This window comes from Stenella coeruleoalba, assembly GCF_951394435.1.
Source record: "Stenella coeruleoalba genome assembly, chromosome: 16".
NCBI classification, from domain to species: domain Eukaryota; kingdom Metazoa; phylum Chordata; class Mammalia; order Artiodactyla; family Delphinidae; genus Stenella; species Stenella coeruleoalba.
The window spans coordinates 77,431,902-77,453,122 of NC_137162.1; the positions used below are offsets into that span (position 1 = coordinate 77,431,902).

General features: G+C 39.8%; 1 protein-coding gene across 4 annotated transcripts in view; it reads left to right on the plus strand.

The window, feature by feature from the left end:
• Nucleotides 1–19,715: 19,715 nt before the first annotated feature.
• The window catches only part of HEATR1 (HEAT repeat containing 1), a 47,602-nt gene continuing 46,096 nt past the window's right edge, over nt 19,716–21,221 (plus strand). For 2 of the 4 annotated variants that reach the window (XM_079900414.1, XM_079900417.1), the window contains exons 1-3: nt 19,716–19,792; nt 20,135–20,308; nt 20,876–21,092. In XM_079900414.1, the coding sequence (XP_079756540.1) occupies nt 20,167–20,308; nt 20,876–21,092 (359 nt within the window). In that variant the 5' untranslated portion in view covers nt 19,716–19,792; nt 20,135–20,166. Of the gene's footprint in view, nt 19,833–19,960; nt 20,056–20,134; nt 20,309–20,875; nt 21,093–21,221 lie in introns of those variants that run through there. The other 2 variants (XM_079900415.1, XM_079900416.1) reach the window with 2 other exon arrangements.

The following is a 21,221-nucleotide window of genomic DNA, read 5'->3' on the forward strand; positions in this document are numbered from 1 at the left end:
AGATGTATTTTTCTCCGTTGGCTTATTGGGCTCTGGTCTGATATTAGATTGCCTACGTTGATAGCTGAAGCTGTCTCTCCTCCTATGGCCTGACAATATAGAACAAGGTAGGTGGACAGTCCCATTGGGGATCACAGACAAAATCTTTCTGTTCTCAGTTTCTTCTTATTCCCTAGCCTCAGGATCAGTGATGACTCAGGACATTATTGAACTGTGTATCAGTAACCGTTGCTAGGTACCAATATTACTGCAAACAGTGGTTTAAAACAACACATTTATTATCTCACACTTCCTGTGGGTCAGAAATCCAGGCACAGCCAGGCTGGGTCATCTGCTTCAGCATCTCACAAACCTGCAATTAAAGCATCAGCAGGGGGGCTTCCCTGGTGGCGCAGTGGTTGAGAGTCCGCCTGCCGATACGGGGGACGCGGGTTCGTGCCCCGGTCCGGGAAGATCCCACATGCCACGGAGCGGCTGGGCCCGTGAGCCATGGCCACTGAGCCTGTGCGTCCAGAGCCTGTGCTCCGCAACGGGAGAGGCCACAACAGTGAGAGGCCTGCGTACTGGGGAAAAAAAAATAAAAGGATCAGCAGGGGCTTAGGGCTTATCTAAGGCTCAAGGGAAGGACCCATGTCCAAGCTCATGTGGTTGTCGGCAGCATTCATTTCTTTGTGGGCTATTGGACTGAAGGCCTCCATTTCTCTCTGGCTGTCAGCTGGAGGCTGCCCTAAGTTCCTTGCCAGGTGGGTCTTCCCAACAGTTCCTTGTTTCCTCAAAGCCAACAAGGAGGAGAGTCTCCTGGCAAGATTAATGTCACAATTGTATGCAATGTAATCACACATATCTTGTCACCATTGCCATATTCTGTTGGTTAGAAGCAAGTCATAGGTCTCATCTTCACTCAAAAGGCGAGTGTTATATAAAGGCATGAGGACAAGTACAGGGGCTATGGGGACCACTTTAGGACCTGTCTGCCTCTTGGGGCCAGGAAGACCAGACACACTCATGCATTCGAAGTCAACCTACCATAGGAAGGAACATCGATTTTAGCAGTACATGTTCTACCCAGGAGCCTCTCCTTTGTGGTCTTCACGTAAGAGTTTCCTGATATCTTAGCCTCCATGCTCTTCCCTGGTACCTGGAGAGCAGCTCACCCTCACACATGGCAAAGGGTCTACTTCTCCTAGCTGCTGCTACAGCTACCTGGTCCAGGTGAGGCACAGAAAGTGAAGTTACAAGTGAGCCTCCCTCAGGTGGCACATACCCAGAATTCTCTCTTAAATATATTTTTTAGTAACATGGAATATTTTCCACAGCTTAAGTGTTTGGAAAATAGTTAAATAAATTTGACACCCATAAATTATAGTACACTCAAATTATGTCACTATTAACAGAGATTTTACCATGGAAAAATGTTCCTGGAGAGGGGGGAACAGTTTGAAACAACAGTAGATATTTCAAACATGATTCCTTTTAAATATATGCATGTATGTGTCTATAAATGTTAAAAGTGGTTATCTCTAGGTGATAAGGATAATAGGTGATTTTATAGTTCTTCTTTTGACTTAGCTATATCAAAAAATACAGTGAAATGTATTACTTTTGTATTGAAAGTCCAAGCTTTAGAAGTTTTTGCTCATTTTTATTTGAGGGTGTGATCTACTGGAGATTGAGCATTGTGTTATGTATCTCTGTATTTCTAGCAAAACTCCCTTGGACATATTAAGCTCTTAATAAATGTTTTTTGACAAACATATGGGTTTCAGAAGATTTAAAACCAATGTCAAGATATTCTGTGGAGATATGCAGCAAGACTAATTTATATGCAGTGTTCCAAACAAAAAAAATATCTCCAAAACTTGCACTCCACTTCTTCTAAGGAACCAACTCCACTCCACCTTCCCCAATGCAATCAACTATTATAGGAGGCAAAGGTGGCAGATGGCATGGTTCCTGGTTAAGGATAGTTTAGACAAGTGAAATTCACAGATAATCTAGTTTTTCTTGTTTTAATCTATAGTTTCAACCGTCTTCCTCGATATGACTTCCGAAATGAGTACTAAGAAGAAAAATGGAAGGAATTGTCACTACATTTCCTATTTCGGACCACCACTCTAGGAGTTGGTAATAAGTATACAATTGATTTTGAACTTTAGGATGAATGAGGAGGAAAAATAAGGAACCAAGTAAATAACCCTTGTAATATTGGGAACTTACTATAAATAATTCCTTGTTATTTTTTACTTCACCCAAAACAAACTGTTTTTCACCAGGAGTGAGTGGGCTAGAGAATTTTTCCCCAAGAGTACTAGATGGTAACATATCACAATATGTTTATAAGTTGTTATTTCAGCACTGAATTTTAATGCTTACACTATTTTTAAGGAATATGGGCAAGTATAACTTGGGTCCTATTTTACAGAGGGGAATATCAAAGCATGGAAAGAGGCTAAAAAATTTTTACAAGATGGAAAAGTCAATGGCCTATTAAATAATAGATATTTTTACTTTGAAAGTCAGTGGTCCATCAAATAATAGCTATTAATATCATTGATCAATCTGTCTTTAGTATGACTAAGACCTTTTTACCTCCTACTCAATGTTTTCTTTCTTTTTTTAATGTATGAAAAAAAATTTTAATTTTATTGAAGTATAGATGATTTACAATGTTGTGTTAATTTCTGCTGTACAGCAAAGTGATTGTTATACAAATATATATTCTTTTCCATTATGGTTTACCCCAGGATATTGAATATAGTTCTTTGTGCTATGCAGTAGGACCTTGTTGTTTATCCATCCTATATATAATAGTTTGCATCTGCTAATCCCACACTCCCAATCCTTCTCTCTCCCCGTCGTTGGCAACAAGTCTGTTCTCTATGTCTGTGAGTCTGTTTCCATTTCGTAAATAAGTTCGTTTGTGTCCTATTTTAGATGACACATATAAGTGATATCATATGGTATTTGTCTTCCTCTTTCTGACTTACCTCACTTAGTATGATAATCTCTAGGTCCATCCATGCTACTCAACGTTTTCTTGATTCCTAGGAAAATAAAACAACAAATCAATAATTAGATCATTGGTCTTTTCTTTTTCCTTTTACAATCCTAATATTTTATGATGATTAGCTCAGTTTCCCCTTTTTAGTCTACTCGTTGCCTAATCGTTTTCTCAGGACCCAAGACGGGGCTTTCAGCTACAGACTCTTCAGCCTTGGCTTAGTAACAGAGCTGTCCACCAACATCATGATCCCAGCAAGAGTTTGCTGGTGTGTCCCATCTTGGGTTTTCCCATATAATTGTAGCTACTACCTCAATCTCATCTAGGTTCAAACAGCTGCTGCACTTTCCTCATTTATCATCCCTAAAAAAAAAAAAAAAAGACCCTGCCATGTACTAGACACTGTGTAAGGCCTGGCTGAAGGATGGGGTGAGGAAAGGAAAACCCAGTTACAGCTGCTGCTTTCCTGTGGCCAGAATGTTTTTCCTTTCCCTTTCACTCTATAACACACCTTCTTTCTCTACCATCTTCCACAAGTCCCTGCTTGGAAGTCCCCTGGCTTTGTACGTCCAATGTTTGAAATCTGAGCTCCACCCAGGCAAATCAACAGTCTACTTACCTCTTTTCTCTTTCCTTGTATTTTAGTCTCCTTTTCTCTCTCTCTATTGAAGTCCACTTTTTCTTTAAAAAGGTCAAACTTCAATTAGACCTTGCCTCATATTAACAAATTAATATGAGGTTATGTCATGCCCTTCCAGGAGTGCCTAAAGTTGACTATTGTTCTCAGAAATGACATTCAGGGGACTTCCCTGGTGGCCCAGTGGTTAAGACTCCACCTGCCAATGCAGGGGACACGGGTTCGAGCCCTGGTCCGGGAAGATCCCACATGCCGCGGAGCAACTAAGCCCGTGCGCTGCAACTACTGACCCTGCATTCTTGAGCCCGTGAGCCACAACTACTGAGCCCATGTGCCACAACTACTGAAGCCCGTGCGCCTAGAGCCCGTGCGCCGCAACGAGAGAAGCCACAGCAATGAGAAGACCACGCACCACAGTGAAGAGTAGCCCATGCTCGCTGCAACTAGAGAAAGCCCGCGTGCAGCAACGAAGACCCAACGCAGCCAAAAATAAATTAATTATTTTAAAAAAGAAATGACATTCAGGAAGTATTGTTTTAAGTTAAATTGGCTTCCAGGTCTTCAAACATTTTTTTCTGATGTCAAAAGTACACATTCTTTCAACAAAACCAGAAACTGCAAGGAACACAGAGAAGAAAACAGAAAACAGAGTTTCATCATCCTGAGTTAATGCTAATATTGGCATACATTTCTTTCAAGATCTTATTTTATGCATGTATGATTGCATATAAAAATATATGTTTACTGGGCTTCCCTGGTGGCGCAGTGGTTGAGAGTCCGCCTGCCGATGCAGGGGACGCGGGTTCGTGCCCCGGTCCGGGAGGATCCCACATGTCGCGGAGCGGCTGGGCCCGTGAGCGATGGCCGCTGAACCTACGCGGCCGGAGCCTGTGCTCTGCCACGGGAGAGACCACAACAGTGAGAGGCCCACGTACCGCAAAAAAAACAAAAACAAAAACAAAAACAAAAACATGTTTACTGAGTAGGGATAATTTGAGATACACACTTTTGGTATCTTTTTTTATTTAGCATAGAGACATTTTCCAACATAATTAAATGTTCAATTAAACAGGCAATTACCCTTGAATTACTTTCAGATGTTTCTCTTCATCTATTAATTGGGAAAAAGATCAGCCCAATAATTATGGCCATTCCTAAAGTTTGAAAATTCTAACTCCACACTGGGAAATTTTTAATCACTAAAAGTAACTTAAAACTTAAACATACGGAAAAAGCTACTATTGCTGTAGATTTTAAACAAAGATTTCATATATTTTATTTTACTTAATGCTGCCATTCATCATGAATACCAAAATGCAGCTAAAAATAACAACAATAGTAAGACTGCAGAAGATATTCTAAGGGCAGATGAGGAAGCATGATAGCAAATACCTCTGTAGTTTGAGAATAGACTTTTGAGCTCTGTTGGAAAGCCTGTGTCTTCTGTTCAACTATGAAATAATATCCAGGTTAATTTCGATCCTGTCTTTGTGGGCTAGTGGTTAGGGAAATGGTCAGAACTGGTCATCTGAGTAAAATATGGTAACCATCAATGAATATTTCCATGATGATTACAATAGTACATAGAGAAAAATTTTTTGAGAAGGATATATTGTTGTTTAAGAGAGCCAAAAATTTATGTGCCTTGATAAAAGCAAGAAACCACACATTTTACCTACTTTCTTAAGAAATATGAGAGCTGACTAGATCTGTGGGAAGCTAGATGTTCAGGTAGTCTCTCAAGGCCTTGCTGTAGGAGAAAAAGCATCTGATTGGGATTAGAAAACCTGGGTTCTCGTCCTGTCATCTTCACTAACCATTTGAGTGATTTGAACAAGTTACTTCACTTATCTGAGGCTCAGATTTTTTTTCCAAAAAAAGAAAAAGGAAAATGAAAAGACAAAAATAATGCATGCTTATTGTAAAATTTTAAGCAATATTTAAGTATGTAAAGTAAAAATGTACTTTGCCTCACTCTCTGAGTCTACTCCATGGTATAACCACTGTTTAAAATTTGGTGTACATCACTCTATACATTTCTTTATAAGCAGTTAAATATATTTTTAAAATAAAAATAGGATCAAACTCTATTCTTTTTTTTAACATCTTTATTGGAGTATAATTGCTTTACAATGGTGTGTTAGTTTCTGCTTTACAACAAAATGAATCAGTTATATATATATACATATGTTCCCATATCTCCTCCCTCTTGCGTCTCCCTCCCTCCCACCCTCCCTACCCCACCCCTCCAGGCGGTCACAAAGCACCGAGCTGATCTCCCTGTGCCATGCAGCTGCTTCCCACTAGCTATCTACCTTACGTTTGGTAGTGTATATATGTCCATGCCACTCTCTCACTTTGTCACAGCTTACCCTTCCCCCTCCCCATATTCTCAAGTCCATGCTCTAGTAGGCCTGTGTCTTTATTCCTGTCTTACCCCTAGGTTCTTCATGACATTTTTTTTCTTAAATTCTATATATATGTGTTAGCATACGGTATTTGTCTCTCTCTTTCTGACTTACTTCACTCTGTATGACAGACTCTAGGTCTATCCACCTCATTACAAATAGCTCAATTTCGTTTCTTTTTATGGCTGAGTAATATTCCATTGTATATATGTGCCACATCTTCTTTATCCATTCATCCGATGATGGACACTTAGGTTGTTTCCATCTCCGGGCTATTGTAAATAGAGCTGCAATGAACATTGTGATACATGACTCTTTTTGAATTATGGTTTTCTCAGGGTATATGCCCAGTAGTGGGATTGCTGGGTCATATGGTAGTTCTATTTGTAGTTTTTTAAGGAACTTCCATACTGTTCTCCACAGAGGCTGTATCAATTTACATTCCCACCAACAGTGCAAGAGGGTTCGTGGACATTCCAACTGCAGTCTTATATTTCGTGGTACAGAGATACCCTAATTGGTGAAACAATTTCCATTACTGATGGACATTTACTTTGACCCCAATTTTTCACCATCTAAAAGTCATGAAACAGGGACTTCCCTGGAGGTCCAACGGTTAAGGCTCCATGCTTCCACTGCAGGGGATGTGGGTTTGATCCCTGGTTGGGGAACTAGGATCTTGTGTGCCTAGCGGCATGGCCAAAAAGTAAAAAATAAAAAATCATGAAACAAGCACATTGGAACATATATTCTCATGTGTATGTATTAGGTTCCGTTAGGATAGCTTTTTAAAAATGAGCCAAAAGGTATATATATTTTAAGTTTGTGTAGGTGGTGAGAAACTGCGCTCCAAAATCCTACCATTTGATGTTTCCCCTAATTCCCCCTGCACACTTTAACCAACAATAAATATCACATATCTTCTTATATTCTGCCAGTCTGATCAGTGAAAATGGAACCTTATTGAAACTTTCTTAATCTATAAAAGGAAGAGTTGGATTGCATGATCTCTAAGGATGTCTGGGGTCTAAAATGTTACATGTGGAATTATGTGGAAAACATAATTGCTTTCCCTAAAGACATAAATGTCTGCCATCATAATGGACTTTTCCGAGCCCTTCCTGACCCATCTGCAAAACTATAATGCACAGTCCTGAGAGTTTCTGCTGAGGGTTCCAGAGGAGGTTGGACATCTATTTAGAGATATGGGACCTGACAATCTCATCTGAAGTGAACGAAGACAATTGTTGCTATTTTCAGCAATTTTAACTAAAAGGGAGGAAACAGTACCAAAAAAAAAAAAAAGTAACAAAAAGGCTAAAAATATATAATCCTTCCTTCAATACTGTATGTTATAAATAAACCAAGGACAATAGCTCGGTACTTAAGATCTAGCATTTGACAGGGACTCTGTAACTATTGGTAATAATTCTACTGATGAAACTATCTCTGTTAATGTCTTCTTTCTGGCTAAACTTTAGATATGTAGATATTAGGCTAATGCTAATAAAACTTTCAGTTAGCTCTAGGGGGAAAAGGATTATGACAGAGCAATGGAAAATCTACCCAGGGGAAGGTTAATTTGATTGATGTGCCCTTCTGGCTTTGGCACTCAATTGCTCTATTAAGAGTTACGTCTTGCAAGTAGCAGTTTGGAAGCTGTCTCCTAGATTTAAGGTACTCCTGAGTTTCCCTCCAGCTCCGAAAGTTGGTAAAGGCTTATGTCTTAATTACCATTGGTTTTTGTTTAATGCTTTCCTTTCAGGTAGCTCTTTTTTTTTTTTTTTTTTTTGCGGTACACAGGCCTCTCACTGCTGTGGCCTCTCCCGCTGCGGAGCACAGGCTCCAGACGCTCAGGCTCAGCGGCCATGGCTCACGGGCCCAGCCACTCCGCAGCATGTGGGATCTTCCCGAACCGGGGCACGAACCCGTGTCCCCTGCATCTGCAGGCGGACTCTAAAGCACTGCGCCACCAGGGAAGCCCCAGGTAGCTCTTTTTATTTCATAAAATCCTTGTGCAGTTTTAAAACTTTTACCTTTCAAATTTTCAATCAATCATACTATAAAAATGGAGGAAATAATTTCTAAACGGCACCTGTAGGGATTTTTTTTAATATTTTATTTATTTATTTATTTTTGGCTGAGTTGGGTCTTAGTTGCATTGCACAGGCTCCAGAGCGCGTGGGCTCTGTAGTTGCGGCACCTGGGCTCTCTAGCTGTGGCCCACGGGCTCAGTAGTTGCTGTGCGCGGGTTTAGTTGCCCCGCAGCATATGGGATCTGAGTTCCCAGACCAAGGATCGAACTTCAGTCCCCTGCATTGGAAGGTGATTCTTAACCACTGGACCACCAGGGAAGTCCCTGTAGGGAAATTTATTAAAATGTTAACATAACCCCAGGACTGAACCATTATAATCACCTCCTACTGGCCTCTCTGCCACCAGCCTTCGCTCCTTTGACCCAACCTACAACGTCCCTGCCTTATAGAAGATTTGGCTTAGAGCATCTTCCGTATCTGATCTTGGTCTCCCGATCCCACTTCCTTCCTCGCCTTTTTCCTTTTAGCATACCCCACGTTCTGGGCATGTCAGCCTGGCAGTTCTCCGAATTCTCTATTCTGTATCTCCATGCCTTTTCACAGGTGGACCCACTACCCAGAATGACTTGTCCCCCGGCATGTCATCCCCTTGTTTGTTTCTATTCAACGTTTCAAGATGCAGCTCAAATGTCACCTTCTCTGGGCAGATGACCTCCCCAGGGAAAGCTGACCCCTTTTGTGCCCTCAATGTCTGGTCTCGTGCCTGTTAAACAGATGGCAGAGGTTATTTTCAATGGCTGCTTTCTGTACTAGACTCTGCTAACGCCTCTTTCTGGGTAAATACAGGCTCTGTGTATCGGTCATCTTTCCAGCATTTATCAAAGTGCCGGGCATACTGTACAGACATAATTAGTGTTCATTGAATTGACTTGAATTGAATGACATAGTGGCAAATCTGAGTGTATTTGGAGACTCATTTTATTGGCGATCATGGAATAAGTTCCAAGAAAGCATTGTCATATAAACTACACTTATAGATCATGCAAACTCCGAACGAATCACGTCTGTGGCACAGTGATCCTAGTCCCCTTATTACTGGGAGAAGGAGGTATGAGAAAGATTTCATTCTGTTCTTTTTACAGTCTTCTTTGATGTACTTCTTGTACAATAGCCATGGTTCCCTAAGGATTCTGTGATCTTTTGAGCTGTTTGAAAGCACATTCAATGAAAACACAAGACTAACCACATGTGTGAAGTAAAATACAATTTGCTTTGTTAGTTTTCATCCAATTAATTTTTTAAAGGTATACCACCATCCCCAACCTTTAAAATGTTTAAAGAATTTTGACGTGACCAATTTTGGAGCTTAAATGGAATGGATTCCCCCTCTACCTATCTGACAGTCCAAAATAATAACTGCCTATACATAAATACCTCACCCTTTAATCTAAGGCCTTCAATTCCTTAATGTCTGCAATTATGCTGATAGCTTAACATTTTTATAAGTATAATGACTTTTACAGAAAAGTCCTCTGAGATACATACTGAAAAATTTCTCAGTGTCTTTATAAGTATATTAAATGGAGTTAATTCATTTCATTACTCCGTCTGTAATAGAAACCTGATTCCCAGAATGGAATGTCTTTTTCAAAGTATGCTGTTTGTTCCCAGGCTAAAGAAAAAGCCTTTAAAAAAGAATAGCATAAGGTGTAAACTTCCGGTTATAAAATAAATAAGTACTAAGGTTGTAATGTACAACATGGTGACTATAGTTAGCACTGCTTTATGGTATATAGGAAAATTAAGAGAATAAATCCTGAGTTCTCATCATAAGAAGAAAAATTTTTCTTTTTTTCTTTCCTTTTACTGTATCTATCTACACGAGAAGATGGATTTTAGCTGTACCTAATGTGGTGGTAGGTTAATTATTTCTCAATCAAACTGGAAAAAAATAGCATATCACAAAATGTCCATTTTTATTTAAATACTTGTTAATAGATATTCTCTAATCAATTATATAGAGTTATTTATGAAGAAAAATGTTAACTATATTAATTAAGGTTTAAATATTAGAGGCTGACTGAAAATGGAAAATGACATGTAAAAATGGTTTGTATGCATAGATAAATTAGAAAAAGACCTTTGATTATATTTTTCATTTTTAGTTGATCTTTGATTATTTTTGTTTAAAACTATCAAATTATAGTTTTAAGTTTATAATTTAAATTTTATACTTATATTAACTGTATATTTAATTATATATAATTATGCTTTTTAAAATCTACCATTCCACACAATAAAGTGACAACAGTCTGTTTACAGCTGTGGAATGTTGGATTGTTACAGACTTCCAGATATGGAATTAGGAAGTTAATGGGTCCAAACATATTTTGAATTCCTGATGCATATTTCCGAATTGCTTCTGAAAGGGTGACACCACTTTATAGTATCACTGGTAATGCATGAAAATATAAATTAAAAATCTGCTTTTTCCAGGAATAAACAATATTACTTTGTGAAAAAAGTTTGCTAATTTAGTAGATATTTGGTGCATTATTTTAATCTACATTGTTTGCTTTCTAACAGAGTTCAACATTTTCCTGTAAATTTAGTAATTGGATTTTGTGTGTGTGAATCATTTGTTTCTGATTTTTGGCTGTTTGTCTATTGAAATCTTAGTGTTTTTCTCATTGTTATTATGAGCTATGTGTTATAAGCATACATATATACATATATAGTATCTTTTATCTTCTATATTTGCTGTTTTCTCACTCTGTTGATTGTCTTTTAAAAGTTGTTTAGTTTGTTTACATGTTATTTTAAAAAGCAGAACTACTTAAATTTGTCATTTATATGTAGTTATACCTGCTGACCTTTTCCTCAGTAATTGTTTTCTGAAACTTCTAGGAAGTCCTCTCTCATGACGTCCCCCAAATTGATAAATATGCAATTCCATTATTTTCTGGGTGTTCTAATATTTAAGTTTTTATATAAATTTTTGCCATTTGATTATGATGAGACTTGGTGTCATCTTCTTCTTGTTTCTTGTGTGGGTGTTTATTGAGCTTCCTGGGTCTATGGATTCATCATTGTTCATCAGTTTGGAAAATGTCCAGCCATTATCTCTTCAGATGTTTTTTCTGCCTGCTCCCTTCCTTTGGGGAGTCCAATTACAAACACATTGTCCAATTGAAGTTGTCCCATAGTTTACTGATGCTTTGTTCATTTTTAAAAAAAAATTTTCTTTGCCCTGGGTGTTTCATTTGAATAGTTTCTATTGCTATGCTTTCAAATTCACTAATCTTTTCTTCTGTGATATCTACTTTGCCATTATACCCATGTGGTGTATTTTTCATCTCACACATTGTAGTTTCCTTCTCGAGTAGTTCAATGTAGGTCTTTTTCTTTTCTTTCTAATATTCCATGTCTCTTAACTTATTGAACATACGGAATATAGTTATAACAATTGTTTGTTGTCCTTGTCTGCTAATTCTAACACCTGTGTTAGTTCTGTGTCTGTTTCAATTGATGTTTCTCCTCACTGCATGTTGTGTTTTCTTCCTTTTTTTGCATGCCTCATAATTTTTTTTTATTGCATGTCTCAGACATTGTGAAATTTACCTTGTTGGGTGCTGGCTGTTTTTGTTTTCCTTTAGACATGCTTGAGTTTTGCTCTGGAATGTGGTTAGGTTACTTGGAAACAGTTTCATCTTCCATGTCTTGCTGTTAAGATGTTAGGTGGGATTGGAGCAGTGGTCAGTCAGGGGCAATTATTCCCCACTTCTGAGGCAAGATCTTTCCATGAATTCTACCCAGTCATGAGACTTTCATCTCGCTGGTGACATGAGTGAGATGAAAGCCTCATGATTGGATAGAATTTCATTCCTGGCGAATACAGATATTGTTCCCTCTGATCCTTTCAGATGACTCTTTCCTCAGCTTGAGATAGCTTCCTCACAAGCAAGTGCTGACCATTACCTGAGGCGGACCCTCTGCATATCTTCAGAGCCCTCTCTGAGGTTTTTTCTTCTTCATACTCTGACCCACAATCTCCAGCCACCTTGTCCTCCCTGGACTCTTAGCTCCATTTCTTCAACTCTGAGGGTCCATTGTGTTCTGCCTGGGTTTCCTCTTCTTGGGCTGCAGCCAGGAGACTCTCCCAAGGCAGTAAACTGGGAGAACCATGGGGCTCACCTCGTTTATGTCATGTCTTTCTAGGATCACTGGCAGCTTAGTTGCCTGATGTACAGTGTCTTGAAAACCATTGTTTCATATATTTTGTCCTCGTTTTGGTTGTTTCCAGTGAGAGTGTAAAAATGGTACCTGTTACTCCATTCAGTTCAGAACTATAATTTCTTTAGGTATCTGGAATCCCTTCTTTCATATGGGTTGAAGTGCATATCTATTTTGATTTTTTTTTTACTCCATCCAAATTATTTACCCCAACATTAATTAGTGAAAATTTTCTTCCCTGATTGTTGTTGATATTTACATTGCACTATTTTAAACATGCACTTAAATTGGGGTTTATTTCTGGATCACCTCTTGGGTACTGGGGATCTATTTGTCTAATTTTGCCCCAGAGCTATGCTCTTTTACTGACAGGTGCTTTGTCATATATTTTTAATATGTGATAATGCTAATATTCCCCATTATACTTTTCCATTAAGTGTTCCTCTGAGAATTTTTAATTTTATTCTGTTATTCTTTTATATCCGTTTAAGAGGCATTTTGTCAAATTTAAAAAACCATTCTGGGATTTTTCTTAAGACTGAATTAAATATGGAAATTAACTTGAGGATGGCCTACAGAAATTTTATATAATATTTGTCTTCCTATCCAGGAGCATAATATAGCTATCAATCTTCACCACTCATTCAAATTTTTCATTTTAATTTTCTAAAGGTTTTTATAGTTTCTTCACAAAGATCTTGTGAATATAAGTTTTCTCTCAGGTACTTCTGTGTATGTGTTTGCTATTGGAAATTGACCTTTATTTTTTTTAGAACATGTTGAGAGTAGGAGTTTATTAATTAATTAATTTATTTTTGCTGTGTTGGGTCTTCGTTTCTGTGTGAGGGCTTTTTCTAGTTGTGGCAAGCGGGGGCCACTCTTCATTGCGGTGCACGGGCCTCCCACTATCGTGGCCTCTCTCGTTGCGGAGCAGAGGCTCCAGACGCGCAGGCTCAGCAGTTGTGGCTCACGGACCCAGTTGCTCTGCGGCATGTGGGATCTTCCCAGACCAGGGCTCGAACCCATGTCCCCTGCATTAGCAGGCAGATTCTCAACCACTGCGCCACCAGGGAAGCCCGGAAATTGACCTTTATTTTGTCAATTTGTTTTGCTACAATTACAGATAAAATGTTCTTGACGCCACATGTGTGCCTGTGCGTCTGTGTGTATATACTTGCACTGATCTGGCTTCCCATAGTCCATACTATATCCAGTTGTTTTTAGAACTGAACCCTTGACTTTTCTAGGTATATAATCATGTCACTAGGAAATAATGGTATTTTTGTCACTTTATTTACAATACTTAAATAATTCCATAAAATGGGTCGTGAAACTGGCTACAACATAGAGCTACACTACAAGAAATATTAGTCTGGATCCCAAATTGAACTGAAAATAATTTGAAATCTTCATAGAATCCTTTTAAAAATACCAAAGGAAGAATCCAAATGTAACACAAAACAAAAGGTTTTTATTTTTTCTATTTACTTCTTGTCTATCTAATATCATCTCACACAGGGAACTGCTCTTCAATTTATCCCCAAAACTCCTCTCTCTGCCCCACATTCTTCTTCAAATCCAGCTCACACAGAGCCAAGTCCTTCCCCCACCAGCACCACGAAAAGTTTCCTGGATTTTCTGATAACCCTATTAATTCCACTTTGCTGGCTTTCTTGGTTCTCTATATCACCATTACCCTAACCAACAAAGAAAATCTTTCCAGTGGCAAATATTCAATGGAATTTAAGTTAGGATGGGCCTGGGGCAGGGGCAGGAGGTGGATTCAGGCTACCCACACCTACCGTTTAGTGTACTTATCAAACAGATGACTTTGAATGCTTCTCATTAGCTAAGAAACTATAAACATTTTAAAGTCCCGTGGTTCTCTAAAATAATTTTGAAAACATTATTTTTTATTACATGTTATAATATATGGAAGAGTTAATTAACCAATTTTTATATGATTGTACATAATTTTCAAATTTAAAAAGTTTGAAAACTGCTGCTCCACAGAAGGTACCTGGAGGTATAGCTGAATGCACTCCGGGGTCAGGAAAATGCTCTGGTGCCATCTGCTGGTTCCTGAAATTATACCAGTTGCTCTGGTTGATTTCCAAACCACTTCTTTCAACTCCCAGCTCCCTACCAATGGCTTTCAAAATAACCAGAAAAATCATTGCAATTTTGGGTGGCAAGACCACAGTGCTCAACCTCATAATAATGTAGATTACTTTGTTTGGGACACAACATGAAGAAACAAATTCTTAACTTCTCAGTCATTGAACTAGTCATGGATTTGTTGGCCCTTGACTAAAATGTAGATTTCACATGCTGCATTTACAGTGCTAATTAGGTACATCTTACTTGGTTTGTCATCAATAGATACATTTTCGAGGAGACAGTATGCCATCAGTTGTAATATATGATGCAAATAATCTGCTAAAAATACAATTTTGAATTTTCTGAATGATTTACTTTTATTATAGTTAGAATAATTCTAAGTTATTCCTGTAACAATGCTACTCTTACTTGCGTTCTGATACATATTTCCTGAACAGGAAGGAGATACAGATAGAGCTTACACACATTTACATTCATTCATTCATTTGTTCAGCTCATAAATATTTATTGTCAACCATACACCATGCACTTTACTGTGTAGCATGGATTCAGCCATAAACTTGAGGAAGCCCTGTCTTCAACACCATCCTTGGATCAGCATAAGGTCTGAACATGGATATCACAAATACATAAGAAATAATTTTTTTTTGAATGTGGAAGCCTGTCCCTCAAAAACTGCCACTTAGGTCTGCACATCCTATAACTCTGAATCTCCAGTCTCTGATTTTTGTATTTAAATTTCAGGGAAACAGGTCTCTTAACCTGTGTCCTCAAATAAAAGAAAAAAGCCTGTTTGAATGTTCTGGTTTGTGGATTGTACTGTTTCTGGACACTGCTTCAGAGTAGGGGGAAGATTTGAATCTGGAAGTGCTTAGATAAGAGAAAGGATAAATTGATGAACTTGTCACAATCTTCCTTTCAGACTGCATGTACACATTAGATTTTTGCATAGTAAAGTATTATTCCTAAGTAGTTCCAAACATGTAGTTTCCTGTTTCCTTTTTTTTTGCGGTAAGCAGGCCTCTCACTGCTGTGGCCTCTCCTGTTGCGGAGCACAGGCTCCGGACGCGCAGGCTCAGCGACCATGGCTCACGGGCCCAGCCGCTCCGCATCATGTGCGATCTTCCCGGACCGGGGCACAAACCTGTGTCCCCTGCATCGGCAGGTGGACTCTCAACCACTGCGCCACCAGGGAAGCCCATCTTGTTTCCTTTTGTCTTCCAATTTATGGTTCTGGAGGTACTCAGGAATTACTGTACTACATGTTCTCAAAAATTGGATGTGGTAGCTGAGGATCCTTGAACCACATTAAACAATTCATAGGACTCTTACATTTAAAAATAGGTAGATATAGATATAACATGAATGAAGGGTGATACTGATTCTTTACACTGGCAACTAGAAGGACATGGATTAATAAACTTGTGAATAATTTTTTATGAAAATATTTTATTGAAATAAGGTTATAAAATTTTCCAAAAAATTAAAAAAAAACTTTAACTTAATTTAATTTTATTTAAAACTTTCTCATTATAATCTGTACTTTTGCGTTCTTGAAGATAATTCTCTTGAAAACAAGTGAAAAATAATGTGTTTATTTTTACATAATTTATATTTTATGAAAATATATTCAAATTTTGTACACTTTGAATGTAATTAAATTTTATTTTTAAATCTCTTTTATCATTTTTGCCAATAGAACACAAATAATACAAGTCTGGATTAAACAACATAATTGGTAATTTTGCTGAAATGAAGGCAAAATTTTATGGGCTAAATATATAGGATATGTATTAGCTCTACATATCTTTATTACTCATCCACAATCATCAGCCAATCAATATTGTACCCAGACAGTTACAATGGTAATTAAATGCTGCCATCTTTTGTATTTTGCTGTCTTTCGGCCGTATGAAAACATTTTCATGTTATCATTACAATTGTTTACTTGTCAAAATTGGAGGTTATAACATATCCGAGGTAACAGTGTGTGAGGTTGATTTATAATTCTTAAGTATTTAGACTGACAGGTGTGTGCCCCTCTGTATCCTTGCCCTGGCCCCAATATCATAGGGGCAGGCTCCATGCCAGCCTATGTGGAGAGAGTATTCTAGTGAGGGGATACAAGAAATAAATAGATATGCAAACAAATCAGATCATTTCGGGTAGCCGTAAGTGACATGAGGAAAATACAAGCATGGTGTATTTGATGGGCAGAAATTAGCCCTCTTGTGATTGGAGTAAATGTCAAGATCAACCCTAGCTGAGATATCTCCACTTTATCAAGAATTGTCACTCAGGTCTTAGCATAAATGTTCCCTCCTCGGAGGGTACTTCTCCAACCACTCAGACTAATGATGCCCTCCCTCTGTGACCTCTATCATATGGCTTTGTATTATTGTCATCAGACCCCTTATTACATTGCCTGATGGTTTTCCGATTTATCTGTTTGCCTTTTATCTGTCACTTCCTGGTGGGATGTAAGCTCCACAAGAGTAGAGAACTTACCTGTCTTGTTCACCACCATATGCCTAGCCTGGTATAAAGTACACATGGAATGAATCAAAGTATCCGTGCTCTGGATTAAAGGGGAGTGGAGTGAGGAAGGGCTTTTTAAAAGTCCTTTTTAAAAATCCTTTTAAAAAGAATTCATTCATTCAAATCACTTATGAATTTGCTTTTTGGGGGTAGAGTCCTTGCTATGAAGAGTGATTGAAATAAGGAGTAGAATCATCACTCTGCCATATGACATCCCCCATAAGATGTAAGAATGCATGGTTAAAATACCGTCTCTGAAAACAATGTTTACACTGCATTAAGAAATATGTATCACGGGCTTCCCTGGTGGCTCAGTGGTTGAGAGTTCGCCTGCCGATGCAGGGGATGCGGGTTCGTGCCCTGGTCCGGGAAGATCCCACATGCTGTGGAGCGGCTGGGCCCGTGAGCCATGGCCGCTGACCCTGTGCGTTCGGAGCTTGTGCTCTGCAACGGGAGAAGCCACAAGAGGCCCGCGTACCGCAAAAAAGAAAAAAAAGAGAAAAAAAGAAATATGTATCACTACAGCTAAAATTTTGGATTTAATGAATGTAAAATGGCACAAGGCATTAAAAGGATTATAAGATAGGAGGAATTGCAGAGCTACAGATGATCTATAACCAATATTTTAAATTCAAATAACAACTGAGAAAGGACACTTGCTCTGGTCCTCGGCTGAATAATCAAACCAGGAGACAGGCTTATAATCACAAAAACTGAGGTGGTAATAATCAGAAAACAATTAGGAATATATCAAAAGAATTCTTTTTAAATTCTGGAGAAATTAGATGAGAATTCTAGAGAAATTCTGGAGAAAAAGATGCAACTCAAGATCATGGCATATTTTTTTAACTCAAAGCTTTTTGAAATGAATATTACGTTTATGGATCGCTGACTTGTTCTTTTTACTTTGCTAGTTTACTTCTTTTTAAAAAAATATATTTATTTATTTTTGGCTGTGTTGGGTCTTCGTTGCTGTGCGTGGGCTTTCTCTAGTTGCGGCGAGCGGGGCTACTCTTTGTTGCGGTGCGTGGGCTTCTCATTGCGGTGGCTTCTCTTGTTGCAGAGCACGGGCTCTAGGCATGCGGGCTTCAGTAGTTGTGGAACGTGGGCTCAGAAGTTGTGGCTCGCGGGCTCTAGAGCGCAGGCTCAGTAGTTGTGACGCACGGGCTCAGTTGCTCCGTGGCACACAGGATCTTCCCTGACCAGGGCTCGGGCCCGTGTCCCCTGCATTGGCAGGCGGATTCTTAACCACTGTGCCACCAGGGAAGCCCTGCTAGTTTGCTTCTAAAGTAAAATTCACACGGTACCATACACCATTGGAACTGACATAAAAATGGTTGAACCAAATACTTGCGGTAACTTTCCATTTATTTTCACTTTGACGAAGCTTTTAAAAATATGAGTTTTTTTTTTTTTTTAGGCAAAAAACCAAATATGTCTTTGTGGATAAAAATAGGCCTGATTTTCATTTCTCACTACTTTCACTTCTTCCCAAACTGACTGCTTTTGTAAAGAAAAAAAAAATTCCTTTAAGAGATCTGTTGTTAAGGATGAAAGAGATACCACCAGAACTTGAAAAACCACACTACAAGGCAATCAACACCCCATGCAAAAGGAGATTATTAACTCTGTAGAAATAACTGAAAAGATTTCTTTGGTTGTTTTAAATGCTGTTAAAGCAAAGCACAACAGAAGATTGTGTTCACAAAAGGGAGAGATCAGCACGGAGTATAGAAGTGAGCCCCCCAAACTGTAACTCTGTTTCCAACAGTCTCCAGGGAGGAATACTGACACCCTGGTATCGAAGAGCTCCACATCCTAAGAGAAACGAATGCATCCACAAAAGATAGGTAGGATATCCAATTTCACTCCTGTGTCCTGTGCAGCTTCTTGGAGAGGCCAGTTCACTCCATTTGGGCACATACTGCTGCTTTGGGAACAGATTGTTGTATATCCATATGGGACACTCGTCAGCAACACCAATCTATAGTGACATCAAGAAGACCAATGGTTATCTGAGGCCGGCAGTGGGGTGGGCATCACAGCAAAGGGGCAAGAGGGAACTTTTTAGGGGCGATGGAAACTTTCTATGTCTTGAATGGGGAGATAGTGTTACCTGCTTATTCTTTTGTTAAAACTCATCGAATTGCTAAACTGACGTGTGCGATTTCATTTGTAAATTACTTCTCACCAGGCTTAGTTTAAACCAACCAACGAACAAACAAAAAACAATGCGTGGCCTCCAAGAATGCAAAGTGGAGGAAGGGATGGCCCCCAAGCCCCTAGACGGGTATGTCCAGAATGTGCGGAGCGGCTCGCACCGCAATCAGTAGCTCATCGCCTGAAATTCGTATCTTCTTTTCGTTTTATAGAGGAGGTAAGAAACAGAGAGATGAGAATTCGGTGTAGCTCACACCGCCCAAAGGCGTTAGCGTGGGTATACGAACCCGGGCTGTGACATCACTGCGCGATGCTGCCGGTACCTAGTAAAAGCTGGATACGTATATGCTGAATGAATGATTCCGGCTACAGAACCTTAAAGCACACAAAAGACCCGCCCAGAAACTGAAACTTCCAGCCACAAGCCAAAAACGGACCACTAGCTCCCAGCTGGCGGACCGCAGATCCTGAGCCTGAAGTCCCGCGCGGCGGAGGGGCCGGGCTTCACTGCCTGGGGGCGGAGTCGCCTTTTTTTCCATTCCGGCAAGCTTGTACCTCTTCACTTGCCGTAGTGCCTGAAACCGGAAGTTCGCCCGAGGAGTGGTCCACATTTCCGGGCGAGAGCTGGACTTACTGGAACCACGTGGGAGCTGCTGAGGTACGTTGGCCTCTGAGTCCTGCCCCAAGTCGAGCTCCGGGTGAGCAGGAGCTGTGGGTCGGAGTGGTATACAGGGGAGCGTAAGGTGCCCGCGGGTTTTCGAGTCTCCGCGGAGTCGGGGCTGAGAAACGTTCGGCGCGGCCCCCGGGGCTGTAATTAGCTGTTAACGCTGTTGCTTTAGTGTTTGCACCTCCGGCGTCCGCGAGTCCCTGGGCAGCAGGTGATGTGCCCGCGACCGCGTTGAGTACGGAGGAAAGTTGCTTGTACGTGAGACATTTGCTGCTTACTGTTAAGCCACCTTGTTAATTTTGTAGAGGCGTCTCACGGGGTTATGTTTCTTAGCCTGTGTGTTTAGAAATCCGCTGGCCTGAAAGATGACGTCCTTAGCTCAGCAGCTCCAACGACTCGCCCTCCCTCAAAGTGATCCCAGCCTCTTATCTAGAGATGAAGTTGCCTCTTTGTTGTTTGACCCCAAGGAAGCGGCCACCATCGACAGGGACACCGCCTTTGCCATTGGTGAGCTACCCTTTAACTTAGGAAAGCTCTGGGAAGCGTGTGTTTCCAGGATGTTGGTGTATTTTCTTGTTTTCTTTTCTGACCCGCCCTCTTCCTCAGCGGTTTCTAACTTGCTAACCTCATTTACGTTGTTAAGGGGAAAGAGAATAACAAAAAGCCATGCGCTAGATGCGTGAAATGTATATAGGCAGCGGCATCTGAATGTCACAGGTGATAAACAAGGTTGGGGGGTCGTCTAAGCTGTAGAAAGGAGGAACAGTCAAAAGGGGCGGGAGGCTGTGGCTGGAGGGTTGGGGAGGAGCCTTCCTAGGACTGGCCTAATTATTGTATTGAAATTGTATTGAAAAAAGAAAAAAGCCCCTCTGCCAGAAGGTACTTTCTGTTCTCCTAGTTGGTGAGATGAGATTTATTCTCTATGTTGGAAACTAGAAATCTATGTTTGGGACTGTATTACAGATTATATATGCTAAGAGAATTCAGAGAGTTTTAGGCGAAAGTAACACTGTCAAAGGGGGGTGAGATGAGTTTGCTCATAAAGAATTGTTAAATAAAGTGGCCTTTTCCTAGGATGCACTGGCCTGGAAGAGCTGCTTGGTATCGATCCTTCCTTTGAGCGTTTTGAAGCACCGTTGTTCAGCCAGCTAGCAAAAACCTTGGAGCGGAGCGTTCAGACCAAGGCAGTGAACAAACAGCTGGATGAAAACATTTCATTATTTCTTATCCACCTATCTCCTTACTTCCTGCTGAAGCCGGCACAGAAGTGTCTGGAGTGGTTGATCCACAGGTAGCAAATGGAATTACGGAAATAATTATGGGCTAATAACATTTATCTTTTTAAATTTAAAGTTTAAAGTTGAAAAATCAGGTGTATTAAGAGATTAACACAATTTGTATTGGGTGAGGTAAGCATGCC